The 18,650-nt window shown below is 43.0% G+C and overlaps 1 protein-coding gene across 4 annotated transcripts; it reads left to right on the top strand.

Moving 5' to 3' along the window:
* Window positions 1–141: 141 nt before the first annotated feature.
* LOC117538417 (RPA-related protein RADX-like) lies at window positions 142–18,597 on the top strand. 4 transcript variants are annotated; one of them, XM_034204090.1, is made up of 15 exons: window positions 142–954; window positions 8,808–8,950; window positions 9,041–9,233; window positions 9,320–9,428; window positions 10,121–10,221; window positions 10,309–10,428; window positions 10,515–10,610; window positions 10,698–10,865; window positions 11,541–11,698; window positions 11,781–11,914; window positions 12,040–12,087; window positions 12,161–12,252; window positions 12,337–12,573; window positions 18,091–18,261; window positions 18,366–18,597. In XM_034204090.1, the coding sequence occupies exons 1-15, from the start codon at window positions 381–383 to the stop codon at window positions 18,509–18,511; spliced, it is 2,490 nt and encodes an 829-aa protein (XP_034059981.1). In that variant the 5' UTR covers window positions 142–380; the 3' UTR covers window positions 18,512–18,597. The 4 variants fall into 4 exon arrangements, 3 of the variants coding, with proteins under 3 accessions (XP_034059981.1, XP_034059982.1, XP_034059980.1); XM_034204091.1 differs by having other exon boundaries at window positions 11,778–11,914; window positions 12,170–12,252; XM_034204089.1 differs by having other exon boundaries at window positions 11,778–11,914.
* Window positions 18,598–18,650: the final 53 nt, after the last annotated feature.

Raw genomic sequence — 18,650 nt, 5'->3', positions numbered from 1 at the left:
CATATATACAGAGACACGGACAAAAGATAATTTACAAGTAAAGGCCAAAACAAAAAGTGTTTTAACACTCCGGCACAGTAGATGGAGTCATGCACTTTAACGAAACGTTGATCTGTAGTCTGCCAGTAAAACCAACGAAGAAGAGGAAACACCCGCGTTGTTTGTAAATAACGGTTAATCAACGGCAACGACTTTGTACGACACCGATACATATTTAATATTGTATAGTTATTGTGGAAAGATAAATATACTTTTCCATTGATCTGACATTACTTATTTATCTGCGTCAGTTACGACATTGATGCTAATAAGGGTAGGAAGAAGTTAGTTAGCCAACAAGCTAACATGACATATTTCGATAACTAGTTGACATACATACAATGGAAGATAACTCGTCTTGTTCCTCGGCTGGCACTGCTCTTTCTGAAGCGTCTTTCCTCCAGAGGACGTTGGAGCGGCTTTCCTCCACACAGTGTCTGAAAGTGAGCACCGAGGCTCCGGTGGCTGTCATCGCGCTGCAGCGGTACTTATCCGATCAGCCGGAGGGGCAGCCCGACAGCTACGACGTGACGGTCACTGACGGAGTGTGGCGGGCCAAATGCTCTGTTCACCCTGCTTTAAATCACCTGGTGCACTCTAACACCCTGAGGACTGGGACTGACGTGAGCATCACACAGTGCTCGTTTGTTTACAGCGAGAGGAGACTGGGACACGGTTACATTTGTATTGAAAAGCTCCGATGTGGAGGAGAGATGTCTGCCCTCCTTCCCCGCATACAGGACGTCGCTTCTCTGCCGATGATGGTAAAGCAAGGCATGGAGAGGAGTGTGGAGCTGCAAAGTGATGTTCCCCTCCAGGTGAGCCGCAAACATTACTTGTCTCTGTGGAACAACGAGGACCCAGAGGGGGACATCTGGACCTCAGGGTCTCCCTCATCGCACACAGTGCTGGATGGTGAGACTTTCTGATGACCCCCTGTCATACACTGCTCTATTTACAACATGGCTTACATTTGTATACACCACTAAGGGCTGGACGAAAATGATCAATGGAAATGTCACTACACATATTTGAGCATTCAGAATATGTTTTGTCTGACCAACAGTCAAATACACAGGATAGATACGTTTGACTTTGTTATAATGTAAATCACAAAAAGGCAGAAAAGTCTAAAATGTGTGGAGATAATTATTTGACTTCAAAAAGTCAAAGTCAGCTTTATTGTCAAGAATTCTACATGTTGTACATCCAGAAATATCGTTTCTCGAGGTCCTACAGTGTGACATATATACATCAAACAACAACAACAAAACAAAAAGGGCCTAGATAACCGGGTTATACAGTTTAAAATGTTAATAATATGTTAAAGTGTTCAGCGGAGATGGCAGAAAAGTGACTGGTGCTGGATGAGGTGTGTGTGTGTGTGTGTGTGTGTGTGTGTGTGTGTGTGTGTGTGTGTGTGTGTGTGTGTGTGTGTGTGTGTGTGTGTGTGTGTGTGTGTGTGTGTGTGTGTGTGTGTGTGTGTGTGTGTGTGTGTGTGTGTGTGTGTGTGTGTGTGTGTGTGTGTGTGTGTGTGTGTGTGTGTGTGTGTGTGTGTGTGTGTGTGTGTGTGTGTGTGTGTGTGTGTGTGTGTGTGTGTGTGTGTGTGTGTGTGTGTGTGTGTGTGAGAGAGAGTCCAGGACCATTTGGGGCAGGGGAGAAAGGTCGGAGGCAGGGTGGAGAGTTCAGGGGAGAGATGTCAGAGGGGGGAGGGAGGGAGGGGAGAGAGTTCAGCATCCTGACCGCCTGGTGGAGGAAGCTGTTCCCCAGCCTGACGGTGCCCGAGCTGAGGCTGCGGAACCTTCTTCCTGAAGGCAGGAGGGTGTTGGAGGGGTGGGTACAGGGCTCTCGACTAACTTTGTTCCCCATCGTCCCGAAATACAATCTAAGCCGTCCCGAAATTAATGTGGACCGTCCCGAATTTAAAATGTTAGTTTTTCTACATTATCATTAGTTAAAATCATTCAAAGTGACCTTTAACATAAATAAAACATCATACAAATCATTAGATGATAATTCATTAACCTTTTTATTTGAGTAAATTCATTCAATCACATAAACAAAGGCCAAATATATTTACACAAACGAGAAAATTACTCTAATATTGAATCAAGTCCCATCCAATTAACAAAAAAATCCAACACTGTGTCCTGAAGACAGAACCCAGAGTAACCACTAACCAGGAGGACAGTCTGTAACACAGTCAGGAGACCTTTACAAACTGCCCGCCCCCTCGCACACAGACGGGAGAGAGAGATCTCGTCTGGATTGGAAAGCTCGAAAATACATCATAGACGCATGTTGTAGTCTTATTGCATATTAGAAACGGAGTTGGTGAAACTAAAACTGCGATATAATGTGTATGTAGCAATAATACATATGACATATATTTTTTAAATGTCTCCAGTACCGATAAAAAGTCCGATAACGTCGGAGCTTAACGTTACCACTGTCTTTAATAATTCCGGCCCGTTTAATACCGGGGCTCGGTACCCATCCCTACATGGGGAGAGGCGCAGCATATTGCTAAGGGCTAAATACGATGGAGAGTTATCTTCTCAGCCTTATTGCCCATAGGGGATGAAGAGGAGTAAGTAAATAAAGAGGCCGGCGCTCCAGGATCTGGTTCTGCTGTGCGTTTTTGTGATGTAACGGTAAAACATTTCAGAATTGGTCCACGGGATGCCATTGTACATCACTCAACCCGCGAAATACACACACTCAGTAGCCTACATAGCTAGACCTGCGGGCCAGGAATTCGCGGGCACAGCCAGCTGGGCGGCTGGCTGACAGCCAGCGGCACAGCTGTAGCTACATGTGTGTGTATTTCGTGGGTTTCTAAATGTTTTGTGCGTGTGTGTTTATGTTGACAAGGAGGTTTAATGTGCTACACAAAACGTGCAGTCGGTTTCATTTTCATCGCCATTTGTAGTAGAGTTAGCAGGGTATTTTTATTTTAACTCTCGTCCCAAATTCGTCCCAAAATAATTTTTTATCCTCCCCGACACTATTTTTTTCGACGACGGGACGCCCTTAAACTCGAGCTCTGGGTGGGTGGAGTCACCCACAATGCCGAGTGCTTTGCGGGTGTTGTATATGTCCTGTAGTGAGGGGAGCAAGGCACCGATGATCCTCTGGGCAGAGTTCACTATGCGCTGCAAGCTCTTGCGGTCGGCGGCGGTGCAGCTTCCAAATCACAGCGTGATACAGCTGCTGAGTAGGGGTGCACCGAATGGGAAATTCTTGGCCGAAACCGATACCGAAAATAGGAAACAGTTGGCCGAAAACCGAATGCCGAAAGGCCGAAAATGATTAATAGAAATATATATATATAATGTATACATTGTTTACCAATGTTGTTCAGCTACCTGATTATGGAAATAGACATGATTATGGCAAAACCTAACTTAAATAATAATCACTAGTATGGGTCCATAAAACATTTATTCAGCACTTTTGAATGCATACAGTACATTTATATATGTCATGTATTATTGCTAAAAAACATTATATCGCAGTCTTAGTGTCGCCAACTCGTTTCTAATATGCAAAGACAACAAATGCGTCTATGATGTATTTTCGATCAGACGAGATCTCTCTCCCCCGTCTGTGTGCGAGGGGGCGGGGCAGTTTACACACACGCAGCTGCTACATGCAGCGGAGCACACTGCGGAGATGGCGGAGAGAAGGCGCTTCGAGGTGTGGTTAAACTTTACCTGTCTCGATGTGGAGAATACTTGTTACCATAAGTGCAATAAGAGTTTAGCATGTAAGCACGAGCAATTTGTCTAAACATTTAGCAAAAGTGCACCGCATGCAGACGGAGGAATGCACCGGGTTCGACCGTCTTTCTAGCAGCTCTGTAGCCCCATCCACGAGTAACGTTTCCACGTCAGGTGTTATGTATGCTAGCAGCAACACACGGAGTTAACTACATTATACAAACATGGGTTAATGATTAGAGGAAACTGAGTTATTTAGTTTGTTAAAATGTCAGCTATTCTGTTTACAGTCTGTCATCAGATTATTTAATACGATTTGTTAAAGGCTCAGGGCAATCTCGATGACAAAGGTCAAAAAGCCGAAAGGGCCTTTTTAACCATTTTCGGCCGATAATTTTCGGTGGCCGAATATTCGGTGCATCCCTACTGCTGAGGATGCTCTCGGTGGCGCCTCGATAAAATACAGCACGATGGGGGGTGATGCTCTAAGGCAGGGGTCTTCAACTAAAATTCAACGAGGTCCAGTTAGAGAAAATCTCAGCATGCAAAGGTCCGGAACATCAAAATGTCCAATCAATCAATCAATCAATCAATCAATGTTTATTTATATAGCCCAATATCACACATTTTACATTTGTCTCAGTGGACTTCACAGTTTGTACAGAATATCAGAATGACAATACGACACCCTCTGTCCTTAGACCCTCTGTCCTTAGACCCTCTGTCCTCAGACCCTCACATCGTACAAGGAAAAACTTCCAGAGAAAACCCACAGTTTAAAAGGGAAAAATGGGAGAAACCTCAGGGAGAGCAACAGAGGAAAGATCCCTCTCCCAGGACGGACAGACGTGCAATAGATGCCGTGTGTAAATTGAAAAGATAATACATGTCTAACTTGCTTCATGAATTAGTGTGATATATATTGAAGTGACATGTAGCTTTATCAACGTCTGCATGTAATCAACAACTGACTGCCAATCAAATAAAGAAAGTACAATTCAAAAACAACAATATTTATTGTCAATTAACATTACTTAAATACTGTGGATATGTGTAATGTTCCTCTCGGGCTGCATTTACAAATAAAATAGAGAAAATAAATAAAATAGCTTTTGAAAATATGTGCATCTTAAAAGTGCTTAATTTTAGATAAATAAAATAAAGTGTAGCAGCAGCTTGAGTTTCCTTTTTTCTTTGTTAACCGTTTCACATCATGACTTAACAGTTTCAGCCGATTGTAGAACAATATCAGTCTTTACATCATAACAATTGAACAGTTTAAAGTTTCTCTTTCTTTCCCTCTTATATTGCAGTCCCTCACTCACTTTTTTTAAATTCAGTGTGAGAATTGAGCTCGAGCTTGTCCTGCCAGGAGTTTGTAAATCTGGGCTGACATGGAGTCAGGGCTGTATTCTCATACACACATGCAGGTGTTCATTGGTTACAGTGATGCAAACACAGGTATGGTGAAAAAAGAGAGAACTATTCGAAGCAGAAAAGAAACAGCGTAATATACCATCTGACAAAGGCCTGTGCTATAATGCTTCAATTAACTATTCTTTATAATATACTCAGATCAATAGGAGACAGAGATGTTAAGTTACAAATCAAGGGTTTTTATTATTATTTACAGCAGGGGTGGGGAACCTTTTTCCTTTCAATTTTTACAACATCCTTCGAGGGTCGTACAAATTATTGAACTCAACCTTTGCTTAAAAAAACTAAAATCACAGCCCATTCATTTGGCCTTTCTTTCATGCTGTGCAAAGAAAAAGCAAAAAAAATCCAGATATCTCACCATGACTCGCGCATGCATGCACGTGCACGGTGTGGCATGACCACCAAAACAGAAAGATATGGACACAAGATGTGTGCAAATGTATTTAGTATCCTATCCATGTGAACATGATTTAAGTGAGGGGTGGACCTAACCTCCTCTATGGGGGTCCAGGGACAAGCTCCCCCGGGAAGATTTTTTTTAAAATATTGAAGATAAAAGCATCAATCTAGTACACTTTGAGAGCAACATTAAGAGATCTATGGATACATCTCTCAACACCCATATGAAACAGAACTGTAAGCATATTTTTCTTTTTAGATATTTTACAAATCACTCCCCTTTTAAACTTTATTCTTGTTATTTTGAACAACTTTTTTGTTACTGTCATATCGTATTTTATAACTGTTTTTCATTTAGTCTCATTAATAACTATAATGATCATATCAAGGTGTGCCTTAACCTCACTGAGCAACACACTCTCACTCCCTAAGCTGAGGTTATTTGAGCCTCTCAGGAGATAGCTCTCTTCCACCTGGTTGTAGAAAAGCTCTTTAAATTCGTTAGCATAGCTAGCTAACCAGATGCTAACAACAACAGATCGCCACTGTGCTTACAACTAAAGACACAGCCACGCAAACACTGCGGCAAGTGTACGGCTCCTTATGGGTATTGCAATATTGTAAGGGCTGAAGCGGCGTTCCGGTGCTCTCTGTCAGCACTCCTTTCAGACGAGACATATACCACGTGAAGACACGTTACGCTCGTGTTGTGTTCAAGGAACCTGTCCTTGGCCAGGAAAAACAGGCACTCGCTTGTTTAATTATTTTTGCGGTATAGATTTCTTCTTCTTTTTTGAAGTGAGAAGTTGTCCGTCAGTCGGACTGACTCCATCCCCCCCACCCCCAAAACGAAAACTCTTCGGTTCTCCACGAATTACACAAGTCACCCAAATCAGCGTTAAAAAAGCGGGAGGCGCCGAAAAATCCCCTATTAATGTATTGATTATAGCTCCGGGTCCGTATAGGTCGGCGTCTGGGTCCGGATCCGGACCGCGGTCCGCCTGTTGCCGACCCCTGCTCTAAGGCCTAACCAAACCGAGCGAGGCCGAGCGAGGCCTGCAGTGGAAACGCGCCAAAGACTAAGGACCCATATGTCAGAATGCTATTCATAGACTTCAGCTCAGCATTCAACACCATCATCCCCCAGCAGCTTGTAAAAAAACGTACAGACCTGGGCCTCAGCCCCTCTCTCTGTAACTGGTTGCTGTACTTCCTAACAGAGAGACCACAAGCTGTACGGGTCAACAATAACACCTCAAACACCCTCATACTGAGTACGGGGCCCCCCAAGGATGTGTGCTCAGCCCCCTTCTCTTCACTCTGCTGACCCACGACTGCAAACCCATCTTCAGCACCAACCACATCGCGAAGTTTGCAGACGACACTACTGTGGTGGGTCTCATCAGCAACAACGATGAGACTAACTACAGGAAGGAAGTGAACCAGCTGGCCCTGTGGTGCCAAAATAACAACCTCTTCCTCAACCTGGAGAAAACAAAGGAGATAGTTGTTGACTTCAGGAGAATCCACCGTCGACCCCCTCTCCCCCTGACCATCAACGGTGCTGCTGTGACGCAGGTGACCAGCACCAAATTCCTTGGGGTGACCATCACTGATGACCTCACCTGGAAAATCAACACCACCGCACTAGCGAGGAAAGCCCAGCAGCGCCTGTACTTCATCCGGAAGCTCATCCGGAAGCTGGTTAGGCCCGGCTGACTTTAATGCTGCGCTTCCATTACAGTTTAGGAACTGGGGTAGTTACTATAGTAACGCAGTGTAGGCGGAGCCGTGACGTCATCTTCAATGAGCGCCCCAAAAAACAACACAGCCGTTAGCTCTTAGCACTCAGAGCTCACAGCTCTTCATATTTGTTCAGAAACTAGACAAAAGTTAAACAAGTACAAACCACAGACTGCCTGTGTCATGGCGAGTCGCTGGTTTATTTATGTCTGTATAGGCCGTTGTTGTGAGTGTGGACGGTCGGAGCATATATAACGTTAGCTTAGCCAAGCTCCATTTAGAAAGCACGCATTTTAAAAGGGTTTTTCGCCTGCCGTCTGTCTGCAGACTTGTCAAAGCATTAATTCATGGTTTTTACTAACCGGTATCAGTATGTTGTTAATTCGGCATCATTTTGAAACGTGTATTACAATTAATTCACGGTCAAATATGTTCATCTTGTTGTAGTTGTAGCCCTCTTGCCAGCGATTCTCTCTCTAGTTTAGCATACTCAGCCCGACTCAGCCTGGTTGTTCCTGGCCCTAGAAAGGTGAAAGGTGAAAGGTGAAAAAGTAGCCCCGGGCCAAAACTAGGCCAAGTGGAAGCGCAACCAAAAACGGGCCCCGCACGGCTCGGCACGCTTAAGGCGAGCTACCCGCTGCAGTGGAAACGCGCCATTAGTGAGAGCGGAGGAGATTGCATCCTCTGTGGACCGTTTAGCTCGGTAGGCAAACTGAAACGGGTCCAGCGATGGGGGGAGGGTGGATTTGATCTGCTTCATGACCAGCCTTTCGAAGCACTTCATGATGGTGGAAGTTAGTGCGACGGGGCGGCGGTAGTCGTTGAAGCCGGATGGAGATGACTTCTTTGGCACTGGAATGATGGTGGTTTCCTTGAAGCACGAGGGAACAACAGCCTGGCTCAGGGAGACTTTTGTGTTATTATGGCTAAGTAAGCAGCCCATAATAGTATTGTTTATTTCAGTCTGCTTCAACAATCAAATGTGTTTACAACTTAAAGAAAGACAAAGAAAATCTGACTTTTATTAATCCTCTAGGGCCTAGGGGGAACTTCAGGGTTTCACTTTCATGTTATTTACATGACACATGTTGTTTTTGATACACACATGAACGCACATGCACAAACAGGACCACATGCATGAGTAGAGAGGTGGAAGAGGTTCAACTGTCCACACTCACGCTATTAAACCAGCGGCACTTCGGTTCCTGAGCAAAGTCCCTACAGACTGAGCTACTACCTTTAATACTGTTGTATTAAGATATGGAAATACTCACAAGCCTAGACAATATGTAGTTTTACGTCTTGAAACCAATTTGATATTTGTTGACTAGAATATATGCGATGAGCTGTCACATGAGTCACTCTAATGCTTCTCCTAACAGAATGTATTTGATATGTAATTTACATTAATTGCAGAAAATAAATCCTCAAGATGTGATGTCTGCAATGTCTTCTTTTCAACAGTTTCCAATATTACTCTTCTTAGTAGTCTGGAGTCATGCTTTAGAAACACATGGAAACCTCTGCCTCTCCTAGTGAAGATCATACACAAATCCAGATTAAGGTACTATGGCAAGTTTGGGCTCAAGATTGATTATCCCTTCCAGGTGAGTTTGAACTAATTGAGCTTTAGTAACACAATATGAACAGGATCTCACTATCATGCTGTGACCGATTGGGTCTTTGTCATATTTCAGGCATACTTTGAAGTTGCTGACCAGAGTGGCACGATGTCCCTCGTGCTTTGGAATGAACTTTGTCCAGAGTTTTACCAGAAACTGAGCGTAGGCACTGTGTTGTACATCCAAAATTACTCCTTAAAGCAGAGTTATTCAAACCGCTCACGCCCGCAAATGGACCATCACCAAATGAAGACCTTTCACTCTGTAGGTATGTACACATTTATTCTGATAGGGCGGGTACTCCAGAGTGCAGCACAATCTTAAATGTAATATCTTTATTTGTATTTTCCCAAGAAATCTGCCTGAACGCTCGCAACCCAACTTCAGTCGTCACTGTGGTCTCAGCAAAGAGCGTGCTGCCTCAGTGGGGATTACCTGAGGTTTCCTACCTGTTCACCACCAGGTGATTCACTTGTCAATCTAAAGTTTAACATTACATTACATGTTACTTGTTCGACGCTTTTATCCAAAGCGACTTACATACTCAATACTGTGGACAATCCCCACAGGAGCAATTTTGGGGTGAAGTGTCTTTCATTGAAAAAAGCGTTGTCATTTATTGAAGGAAAAAAATATGAATTCTGATATTGTCTGAGTTTAAAGTTGCACCTTTTTATGAGAAACAACCCACACATTTAAACCCACCTAAAAATAGAAAGGTTAATTCAGTCATACATTGGTGAGATAAAGCATTGAAAAAATAGTTAGTGTCAAGGAACTACATCGCTTCTCTTTGCTTCAACACAAGGTTTAATATAAAAAAAATGTCTCATAAATTGTGGGCTTTTTTTGCCAACTATAGCTTAAAGTGGACCTATCATGCTATATGTTTTTTTTTTCAAAATACCAAACAGATCATGCATTTTAGCCATGCCTCATTTCGCTCTATTTGCTCTTTTTTAGCCCTGTTTTTGCAAGGGCTAAATTTTCTCCATTTTTAGAGATTTGGGTATGGAGGAAAATAGAGAGGGTTGTGTTTTCTGACACTTGGTGAGTTCCCTGACACACCGGGGACACATATTCATGTATAAAAGACGTACAAAAGTGCATTTTGCATGATAGGTCCCCTTTAACTTCGTCGTATGTATCCTACAGATTACAGTTGGACGAATTATCCAACAATTCTGCATGTGATGTCATCTGTTTGGTGACATTTGTTGGTCGTGTTGAAAGAGTCAAGAGCAACGGGAAAAAGGGTAAGACATGTTCTATCTATAAACTGGAATTCATTTACTTTTAACCAAAGTTAATCATTGGAAGAAAACAATTTTTTTTACCTATAGGTCCAGAAAAGTTCTGGACATATCGCTGGATCCATGCGGTGGACGGATCATCCGACCGTCCTTTTATCCTGGAGGTTTTTTCCTCTTCCCAACCGGAAGTCTTCAGTCGTATTTGTCCAAGTAAGTCAAATGGCTTCTATCTGACAGCTCTAACTTGTTAGCATTTTCACTTCATCTGTCCATCATCATCATCATCTCTTCCTCAGTGACCTACCTGGTGTGCACTCAGATGAGAGTTTGCAGAGTGGAAGGCTCGTTGCCCTACCTCACCAGCAGCTGTGAGACAGAGACGTTCATCACAGGTAAGCACAGCTCTAACAAAGTGGAAGTGATAATGTTCATGTTTTATCAGACGGTAATGCTCACTGTATTTTCTGACTCCACTGCAGGCTACCACAAAGGTCAGCCATATGTGAGTGACCCCAGAGTGAAGACTTTCATCCAGTGGACCAAAACTCTGAAGGACAACGTTGTCCTTCAGAAGACTTCTGTTGGCGGACATTACTGCTACCCTCGTCCCCCGCAGACATTTACCCAGTCCATGGCAGATGCCTCAGGTCAGGAAGAACGTTATTATTGAAGAAAAGTTAACATTTCATGCACTATTTTGTTTGGCCTCTCAGTGAACTATAGTTTTATCTAATTATGCACCGATAAGCTTCAGAACATAAGTCCAGCTTTAATATGAATAATTTTAGAACAGAGCTTGAAATGATGAACTTCTCTTCAGTACTGAACCAAAATAAGAAATACTCAGTTATCTTGTGGGCGGCAGGAATCGGAAAGAATATATGTACGGGACGGTTGGCGCAGTGGTTAGAGCGTTGATCATCAGATCAAGGGGCGTTGGTGAGCTCCAGTTCGAAACCTGCCACTGCGTCAGGCCGTTATGTCCTTGGGCAAGACACTTTACCCGCATCTGCTCCTGTGGGTAATGTCCACAGTAATGACTCTTACATGTCTAATATGTGTAATGTGTAATTGTAAAGCACTTTGAGCACCTGTAAAAGCGCTCTAATTAAAAATGTAATGCATTATTATTATTATGTTAGCATTTTCCTCCAGTTTTGCCAAAAGATAGAGGGGATTTTCAAAAGCTTTTCTTCCAAGTTCCCCTTAAAAAGACAATTTACAATCATCTGTTTGATCTGTAAAGTGTAGAATACACCAAGCACATGAATCCTGATTCCTACAGACTTTTTCAAATGTATTTATTTTTGCTCCTTCTTCAGCTCAAGTTCCTCTGGTTGCTGCGGCCGACTTGAAGAAGGAGATGGAGACCCTCCAATATAGGGAGCATAAAAAAGTTGCAATTCAAGGACAGATCGCGGCAGTGCGATACACGAAACACCCCAAATCAACAGAGTCTAGAGGAACAGAGGAGAGAGAAGTAAAGAACATTATTTTTAAATCACCTTTCCAAGAGTAGCGACCATTACCACATTGTTAAATAAGTCAACTGATTTCAGCAGGTGCCAGATGTTGCTCCTGATGTGTGTGAGCCAAACACACAGGACCATCCCTCCACAGCTGAGCAGACCACGGCTCCCATTTCAACTGCTGAGGAAATCTCAGTAAGAGGAATAAAAAGAAGAATTCAAACAAGGTAACATACCACTCCTGACTCAAATATTTGTAAGCTTAATAGCGAATCTATCATTTATCTTTAGTGGCTGCTAGGAGCACATGTTTTGATTTGATATAAAATGTGAATACATACATGTTTTCCAGAAAAGTCAAGCAGTTCTCCTTGAATCTTCGTAGCATGGCAGCAAAAAGGTAATAATGATCCAGCTGGTAGTATTCATTAGTTATCAAGTTCAATCACTCTGAAAGTCTTCTGTTGGCGCAGAAACAGAAGGAGCTCAGAGATTGAGGAAGAGAAAGAGAGCGACTCTGGATCTGAAGACACTCCGAATGTCGCAGACAGCCAGCAAAATCAAGGTGTGTCATTGGAGCTGCAGTTTGACCGCGATGTACATTTTGCATTCTGATACTCTGATACTGACATGTTTGTGTTTTCAACAGACTCTGATGTCATATCTTGGGAAAGCAGCAGTTGGCCGAAGCAGAAACAGGAAGTGTCTGAATATCTGTGTGAAGGCGGGCTGCACCAGGACAGCGTGTCTCAGAGGTTCACGATTGACGAAAAGGACGTCCTCCTGCAGCGGAGTAACCTTCAGCCGACGCACTGGACCCCAGAGCAGAGTGCGGACACCCCCCCTCCTGTGGTCTGTCCCGGGTTCTACCAAGTTACAATACTAGGTAAAGTCTTAGCGTAAGAATTACTCTGATCTGTGACCCACAGGAAGTTAATTTGAGCATTTCCGTCTCTGAACCTGGTAGGGGTGTAACGGTTCACAAACATTTCGGTTCGGTACGTACCTCGGTTTTTTGGTCACGGTTCGGTTCGGTACGTTTTCGGTACAGCAGAATTTTTTTTCACAAAACAAAACATATATATATATATTTTTTTTATTATTATTAAACTGTGAATAATGTATTCACTCAAATAAATACAAAATATAATAAAATAAACATTAAGGTGCAGCATTTCGATGAACTGAAATAATCTGTATTTGAACTTTACTGTAGGCTACTAGTACTCACAAAACATAAACTATTAGTTTTGGGTTTTTAATTATTATTAAACTGTGAATATTCACTCAAATAAATACAAAATATAATAAAATAAACATTAAGGTGCAGCTTTTCGATGAACTGAAATAATCTGTATTTGAACTGTACTGTACTAGTTCCTAAGCAGCCAGCTTGACATTAGGACTTGCTTGTCATTGTATTTTCATGTTTTTTTAAAGAAAAATGAACTTGTCCACATTGCTTGCCGAAAGGGCAGATCTGCTGGCACTAACAATGTCTCCTGATGTGGAGAACACCCTCTCTCTAGGCAGGGCCGGACTGGGACAATAAGTCAGGCCGGGAATTATACACCCAGCCAGGCCACTACCAGTTTTCTTTTGTGCCATTTTCCTGGATTTATTTGTCAATATTTACAGCGTTGCTGCCCATAGTGATAGCCCTAAACTTTAAATCTACTACCCCAGAATAAACATATGGACATGGGTTACTATTTCAATTTTTTTTGCAAATCTATTTAGGAACCTATCCATGTGAACATATTTTAAGTGGAGATGGACCTCAATTCCTCTAGGGGGGTCCGGGGGCATTCATTTATAGTTGTGAGTGTGTCTGTGCTCCTGAACCAGCCTCACTCATCTCCCCCCTCTCCCCCTGCTCCTCTTTGAGGCAGCAGCAAAGACTAGTTTTAGCTCTCAACAAGTTTTTTAAGTTTATCTTACCTTTTTTCACCTAGTTAATTTTTTTTAATTATTATTCATGCATATTTTACTAATCACTCCCCCTTCAAATGGAAATATGTGTTTATATAAATGGTGACCAAACCGTTTGAGACCCACTGAGATAACTCAGACTAAGTTAACTATCTAAACACTCAAGAGTCCTTTACCTCACCTGAGCTGTAGTTATCAGTTTCTCAGTCTGACAGGAGAGGACTCTCCTCCACCTTGTTGACAGTCAGCTCATTATATCCATTAGCGCCGCTAGCTAGCACCAGATGCTAACAACAACAATACACGTAACCGGTGCGCGCGCTTTCTCTCTCGCACGCTCGCGCCCGCCACACATACACACCCTCCCGAGCTTGAATGAGGGCTTTAGTGTATGATCTGTATGAAAGTGGCCATGTCGGCAGGCCACATCATGTAGACAGCCAGTCACCTAGTTATTTAAAAAAAATTATTATTCATGCATATTTTACTAATTACTCCCCCTTCAAATGGAAATATGTGTTTACATAAATGGTGACCAAACCGTTTGAGACCCACAGAGATAACTCAGACTAAGTTAACTATCTAAACACTCAAGAGTCCTTTACCTCACCTGAGCTGTAGTTATCAGTCTCTCAGTCTGACAGGAGAGGACTCTCCTCCACCTTGTTGACAGTCAGCTCATCCATTAGCGCCGCTAGCTAGCACCAGATGCTAACAACAACAAAACACGTAATCGGTGCGCGCGCTTTCTCTCTCGCACGCTCAGGCCCGCCACACATACACACCCTCCCGAGCTTGAATGAGAGACCAATCGAGGGCTTTAGTGTATGATCTGTATGAAAGTGGCCATGTCGGCAGGCCACATCATGTAGACAGCCAGTCACCCTCTGTGAGGCAGAGTCTGACCCACATTTGCGCAGCGTTGCGTTCACAATACATACATAAAATAAAAAAAATCCTCAGGCCAGCAGGCCACTTAACAGGCCAGGCCATCGGGAAACCTCCCGGTCCTCCCGATGGCCAGTCCGGGCCTGTCTCTAGGGACAGAGGTAGCAGATACAGCCAGGTAGCGCTTTGCTAACATGGCAACATAAGGATATTTAGTGTTTGTAATAGCTTTGGCTCGGTCTGAACTCTCTGCGAGTGGTGGAGGCTTAAATGCTAGTGGGAGTTGGGTTTGCACTTCAGTCTTTTTTCTTTTGGTACCGGTGATATTCACGTTCGGGTGATGCCTTTTCAAGAGTGTGCAAGTTTGATGTATTGCCAGCCGCGCAACCAATGTTAGTTGAACAATGCCGACAAACAGCTTTGGTTCGGTCCACCTGTCTTTGTCCTTCATCCTTGTACGTAACTGCGAAACCAAAATGTTCCCAAACCGGAGACTTCAATGATGCTGGAGGATTTTCGAGCTCAACTTTATCTGCGTTCGCCATTAATTTTCGACAGTTCCTCAAATTACTGACTACATTTGAACGCATCCCTCTGTCCAGCTCTCATAGTATGCCTCTCATCCAATGAAATGACTTGCTCGCTCTATGACGCGTTGAACCCAATGTGAGCAAATTACTCTGAATGCTGCGACGCAGCACCTGAGATTACTTCCAAAAAGTTGTTCACGTTCTCAATTTTTTACGTTTAACGTTATATTCGTTCGGTACACTTCGGTACACACCTGTACCGAACCGAAGGGCCCGTACCGAATAATTTCGGTACGGGTACGTGTACCGTTACACCCCTAGAACCTGGACATCCTTTTGCACCCGACATTATATTCTGTCTGAATTATTCAGACACTGAATAGCTGTTTTAAGGAGGCAAAAATGGTTAGTACTTAATCCATGCAGAGTTTCAAAACTGGCCTGAATTTTTTTTGTTGCATTTATTTACATTGTCAGTGAGTCGCTAGACCTGCTTTCAGAGGAAACAAGCCAGAGGTCTAACGGTACGTCCACATGTGCAGCAGTGCAGCGTGCGTTGAAGCTTGCCGGTGGGCGTGTCTAGCGTGCGACCAACAACCAATCACATTAATCTCCCGCCCTGGACACAGAAGCACGCGGTTTGATTGGCTAGAGCTTGTACTGGCATATGATTTGATTGGCTGACGCTTCCGTCGAGGCTTGAACTTTTCTCAACTTTCGAAGCGAGCAACGGAGGCAAAGCGATGCGACGGAACCACAATGCAGCTCGGCAAAGCGTGACGTCACCCCATTCAAAGTGAATGGGAAGCGTCTCCGTTGAAGCAACGCACGCTGCCAGAGATGTTCACAAGTCTTTTTTTGCAAGTCCAAGTCAAGTCTCAAGTCTTTGGTCACGAGTCCAAGTCAAGTCTCAAGTCTTTGTGGGGTGAGACTTGATCAAATCTCAAGTCTTTGGTCACGAGTCCAAGTCAAGTCTCAAGTCTCTACAAAATAAAAGTCTCATGTCTCTTCTGGTTGTAATAAGCCTTCTATTGTCTGCTGCTATCCAGTCTGTTAAGAATACTGCACAGCTATATCTAAGACATTCAAAGCATTTACTGTATTATTATCACTCCTATATCTATTAGCATACAGTATCAGTACTGATTAGTTGTTTGTTATATGATCACTTTAAACAGGCTATTGCAATGCAATATGAGGAACAACATCACACTTTAGCTAAATGCAAACAACTTATAAGCAAAACACTTCAGAATCAGAATCACAAATACTTTATTAATCCCCCGCAGGGAAACTGTGTTAAAAGTACTTAAAAGTACTTAAAAGTAAACATTTGTTCTGTGCCATTTGCAACTAAAAAACTATTGCTGCAATATTATCTGAAATATACTGAACTGGTGATATTAAAACATGACCTGTTCCAAAAGAGATATCTACCATTAACACCATTTACCAGCCAAATGCTGGTAAATCATGCAAGTGGCTGGTACTGTACTGTATGTTGCACGCACCAGCCAAAAATAACAATGGCAATCTATTGAGTGGCTGGTAACATTTCAACATTCACTAGGCTAGCCATTTGGCCAGTGGACAAAAATGTTAAAATTTGACCTCTGCAACCGTATTGTTTAATTACACTGGGTCTCTAATGACATCTTTTAAGTCTACTATAAATAAACATATTCCTCTATCCTCTCAATCAAACCCAGTGTAATGGTAACCTGATAAACCTGTAACATTAACGTTACGTGGTCAACAATAAACCTGTAACCTGCCTATAAACCGACAGATGTATTTATGTATGTAACTATGTATTTTTCTACGTTTAACGTTAGCCAGTGGAAGCGGTGGCAGCGGAACGTAATGATTAACGTTACCGACCTTTTTTATGTCATGTCAAGAGTTGGATGTCAACGCCACTCAACGCAAACAAGTGTGACAAGCAAACATTCACTCATCTTTTCAAATATTCAGTTACAAAGCTAGTAGCAAGCTAAGTTAACATTACATAGCTGATGCTGAGCTAAACATGTTTGCTAACCGTCCATATGCGTTAATGTGACTGACCTCTCCGGGTGAGTTTTCAAGTGCCTGATGAAATTTGACGTTGTTACACCAGCATCCTTGATTTTAATATTGCAGACTTTGCAGTGTGCGCTCCTTTTGTTGGTGCCGCCGGCGTTTTTGTTCGAAGTTTTTATAGTTGAACCTGCAAGCGGTACAGCTGCAGGTGTGCCGCCGGTCGCCATGGTGTTACCATGATGTTAATGTTAAAGGTGGGGTAGGTAAGTTTGAGAAACCGGCTCGAGATACACTTGTTGTTATATTCCATGGAATACTCTTAACATCCCGATAGCCGGCCCGGCTAAAATAACTGGATGGCCTACCTGCCTGTCAGCCTTCCATCGGGGCACAAACTTATCTCGTGCCCTCATTGGTCATGTGCGCGTTCGTGTGTGTTGGAGGAGGGGCTCTGTGAGGAAGTGGCAGATTTTCTCCGGTTGTGTATTTTCAAATTCTAGCGATCTCGAGCTGGTTTCTCACACTTACCTACCCCACCTTTAATACGCCAAAAATAGAAAACACAATGATTGTTCACGAGTCCCAAAACACGAGTCCAAGTCGAGTCTGAAGTCTTTTGAGCAGGAGTCCAAGTCAAGTCTGAAGTCTCTGTGTGTGCGACTTAAGTGCGACTCGAGTCCGAGTCACAGACTCGAGTCCCCATCTTTGCACGCTGCCATGTGGACGGGCTAGTCACATTAAGAAAACACAAATTAATACAACTATCATTAGTATTTTTAAATGCGTACTTCACCCTAAGAATGATCATTTTAATTACTCATCCCGTTTAAATGGAATTCCCCTTCCATATTAATAAAAAAACGGATCCATAGATGTATAAAATTCTTATTGAACTGAAGTGGGCCAAGAATAAATTGGACTAGTTTTCCTTTTTAAAAGATGAAAAAAGAAGAAAAGTCTTGAAAATGAAATGTGTGAAATTGTTCTTGTGCTCAGTTTGCCACTCTTCTTCTGTGTTATCATTCTGACAGGCATAAACAAACAGATGGCCATCGATGCTGCATTTTTGCCCGTTGTGAGCTCAGATGATCCCAGGGCTGTCGCTCTCCCTCAGGATCCCCATGGCAACACGATGCTGTCCTGCCTCTCGTCAGGCTTCCTCTGTCCGCTCAGCCACAGCCAATCAACACTTCCCCAGCCAGGTATTCACCGGACCTACAAAAGGGTGGAGGATCCAAACAGTTCGTGGGAAGACTCTTATCACCGATACACAGCATTACATTTATAATCAGTGTTTGTCTTGCAGAGGAGGTGTTGGGGTCTGCTGGGGAGCTGGAGGACATGCACCTCGTCTGCATCCTGGACCTCTGCCATCTGGGTGGAGACAGAGTGGAGGTCCTGATCAGCAAGGTGTACAGAGTGACCGAGGTTTCAAAGTGTACAGCTCTGTGAGACTATCTTGTAATTATGTTCATCAGAAATCATGTCATTAGAAAGTAATTTTTGATAGAAAGATTAAATGTTTTATACCAAACCTTCATTTGATACTGTAAATTCTGTTACACGTGTACAGTTAATGTCACATATTCTT

The sequence above is a fragment of the Gymnodraco acuticeps genome, unplaced genomic scaffold (genome assembly GCF_902827175.1).
Source record: "Gymnodraco acuticeps unplaced genomic scaffold, fGymAcu1.1, whole genome shotgun sequence".
Lineage (NCBI taxonomy): Eukaryota > Metazoa > Chordata > Actinopteri > Perciformes > Bathydraconidae > Gymnodraco > Gymnodraco acuticeps.
The sequence above is the reverse complement of the archived record's forward strand: the minus strand, read 5'-3'. Positions and strand labels throughout refer to the sequence as shown.

Coding starts and splice junctions, on each gene's coding strand:
- LOC117538417 (XM_034204089.1), top strand. CDS start 381: ATGGAAGATAACTCGTCTTGTTCCTCGGCTGGCACTGCTCTTTCTGAA. Junction 8,951..9,040: donor AGATTGATTATCCCTTCCAG/GTGAGTTTGAAC, acceptor GTCATATTTCAG/GCATACTTTGAAGTTGCTGA. Junction 10,611..10,697: donor GACAGAGACGTTCATCACAG/GTAAGCACAGCT, acceptor ACTCCACTGCAG/GCTACCACAAAGGTCAGCCA.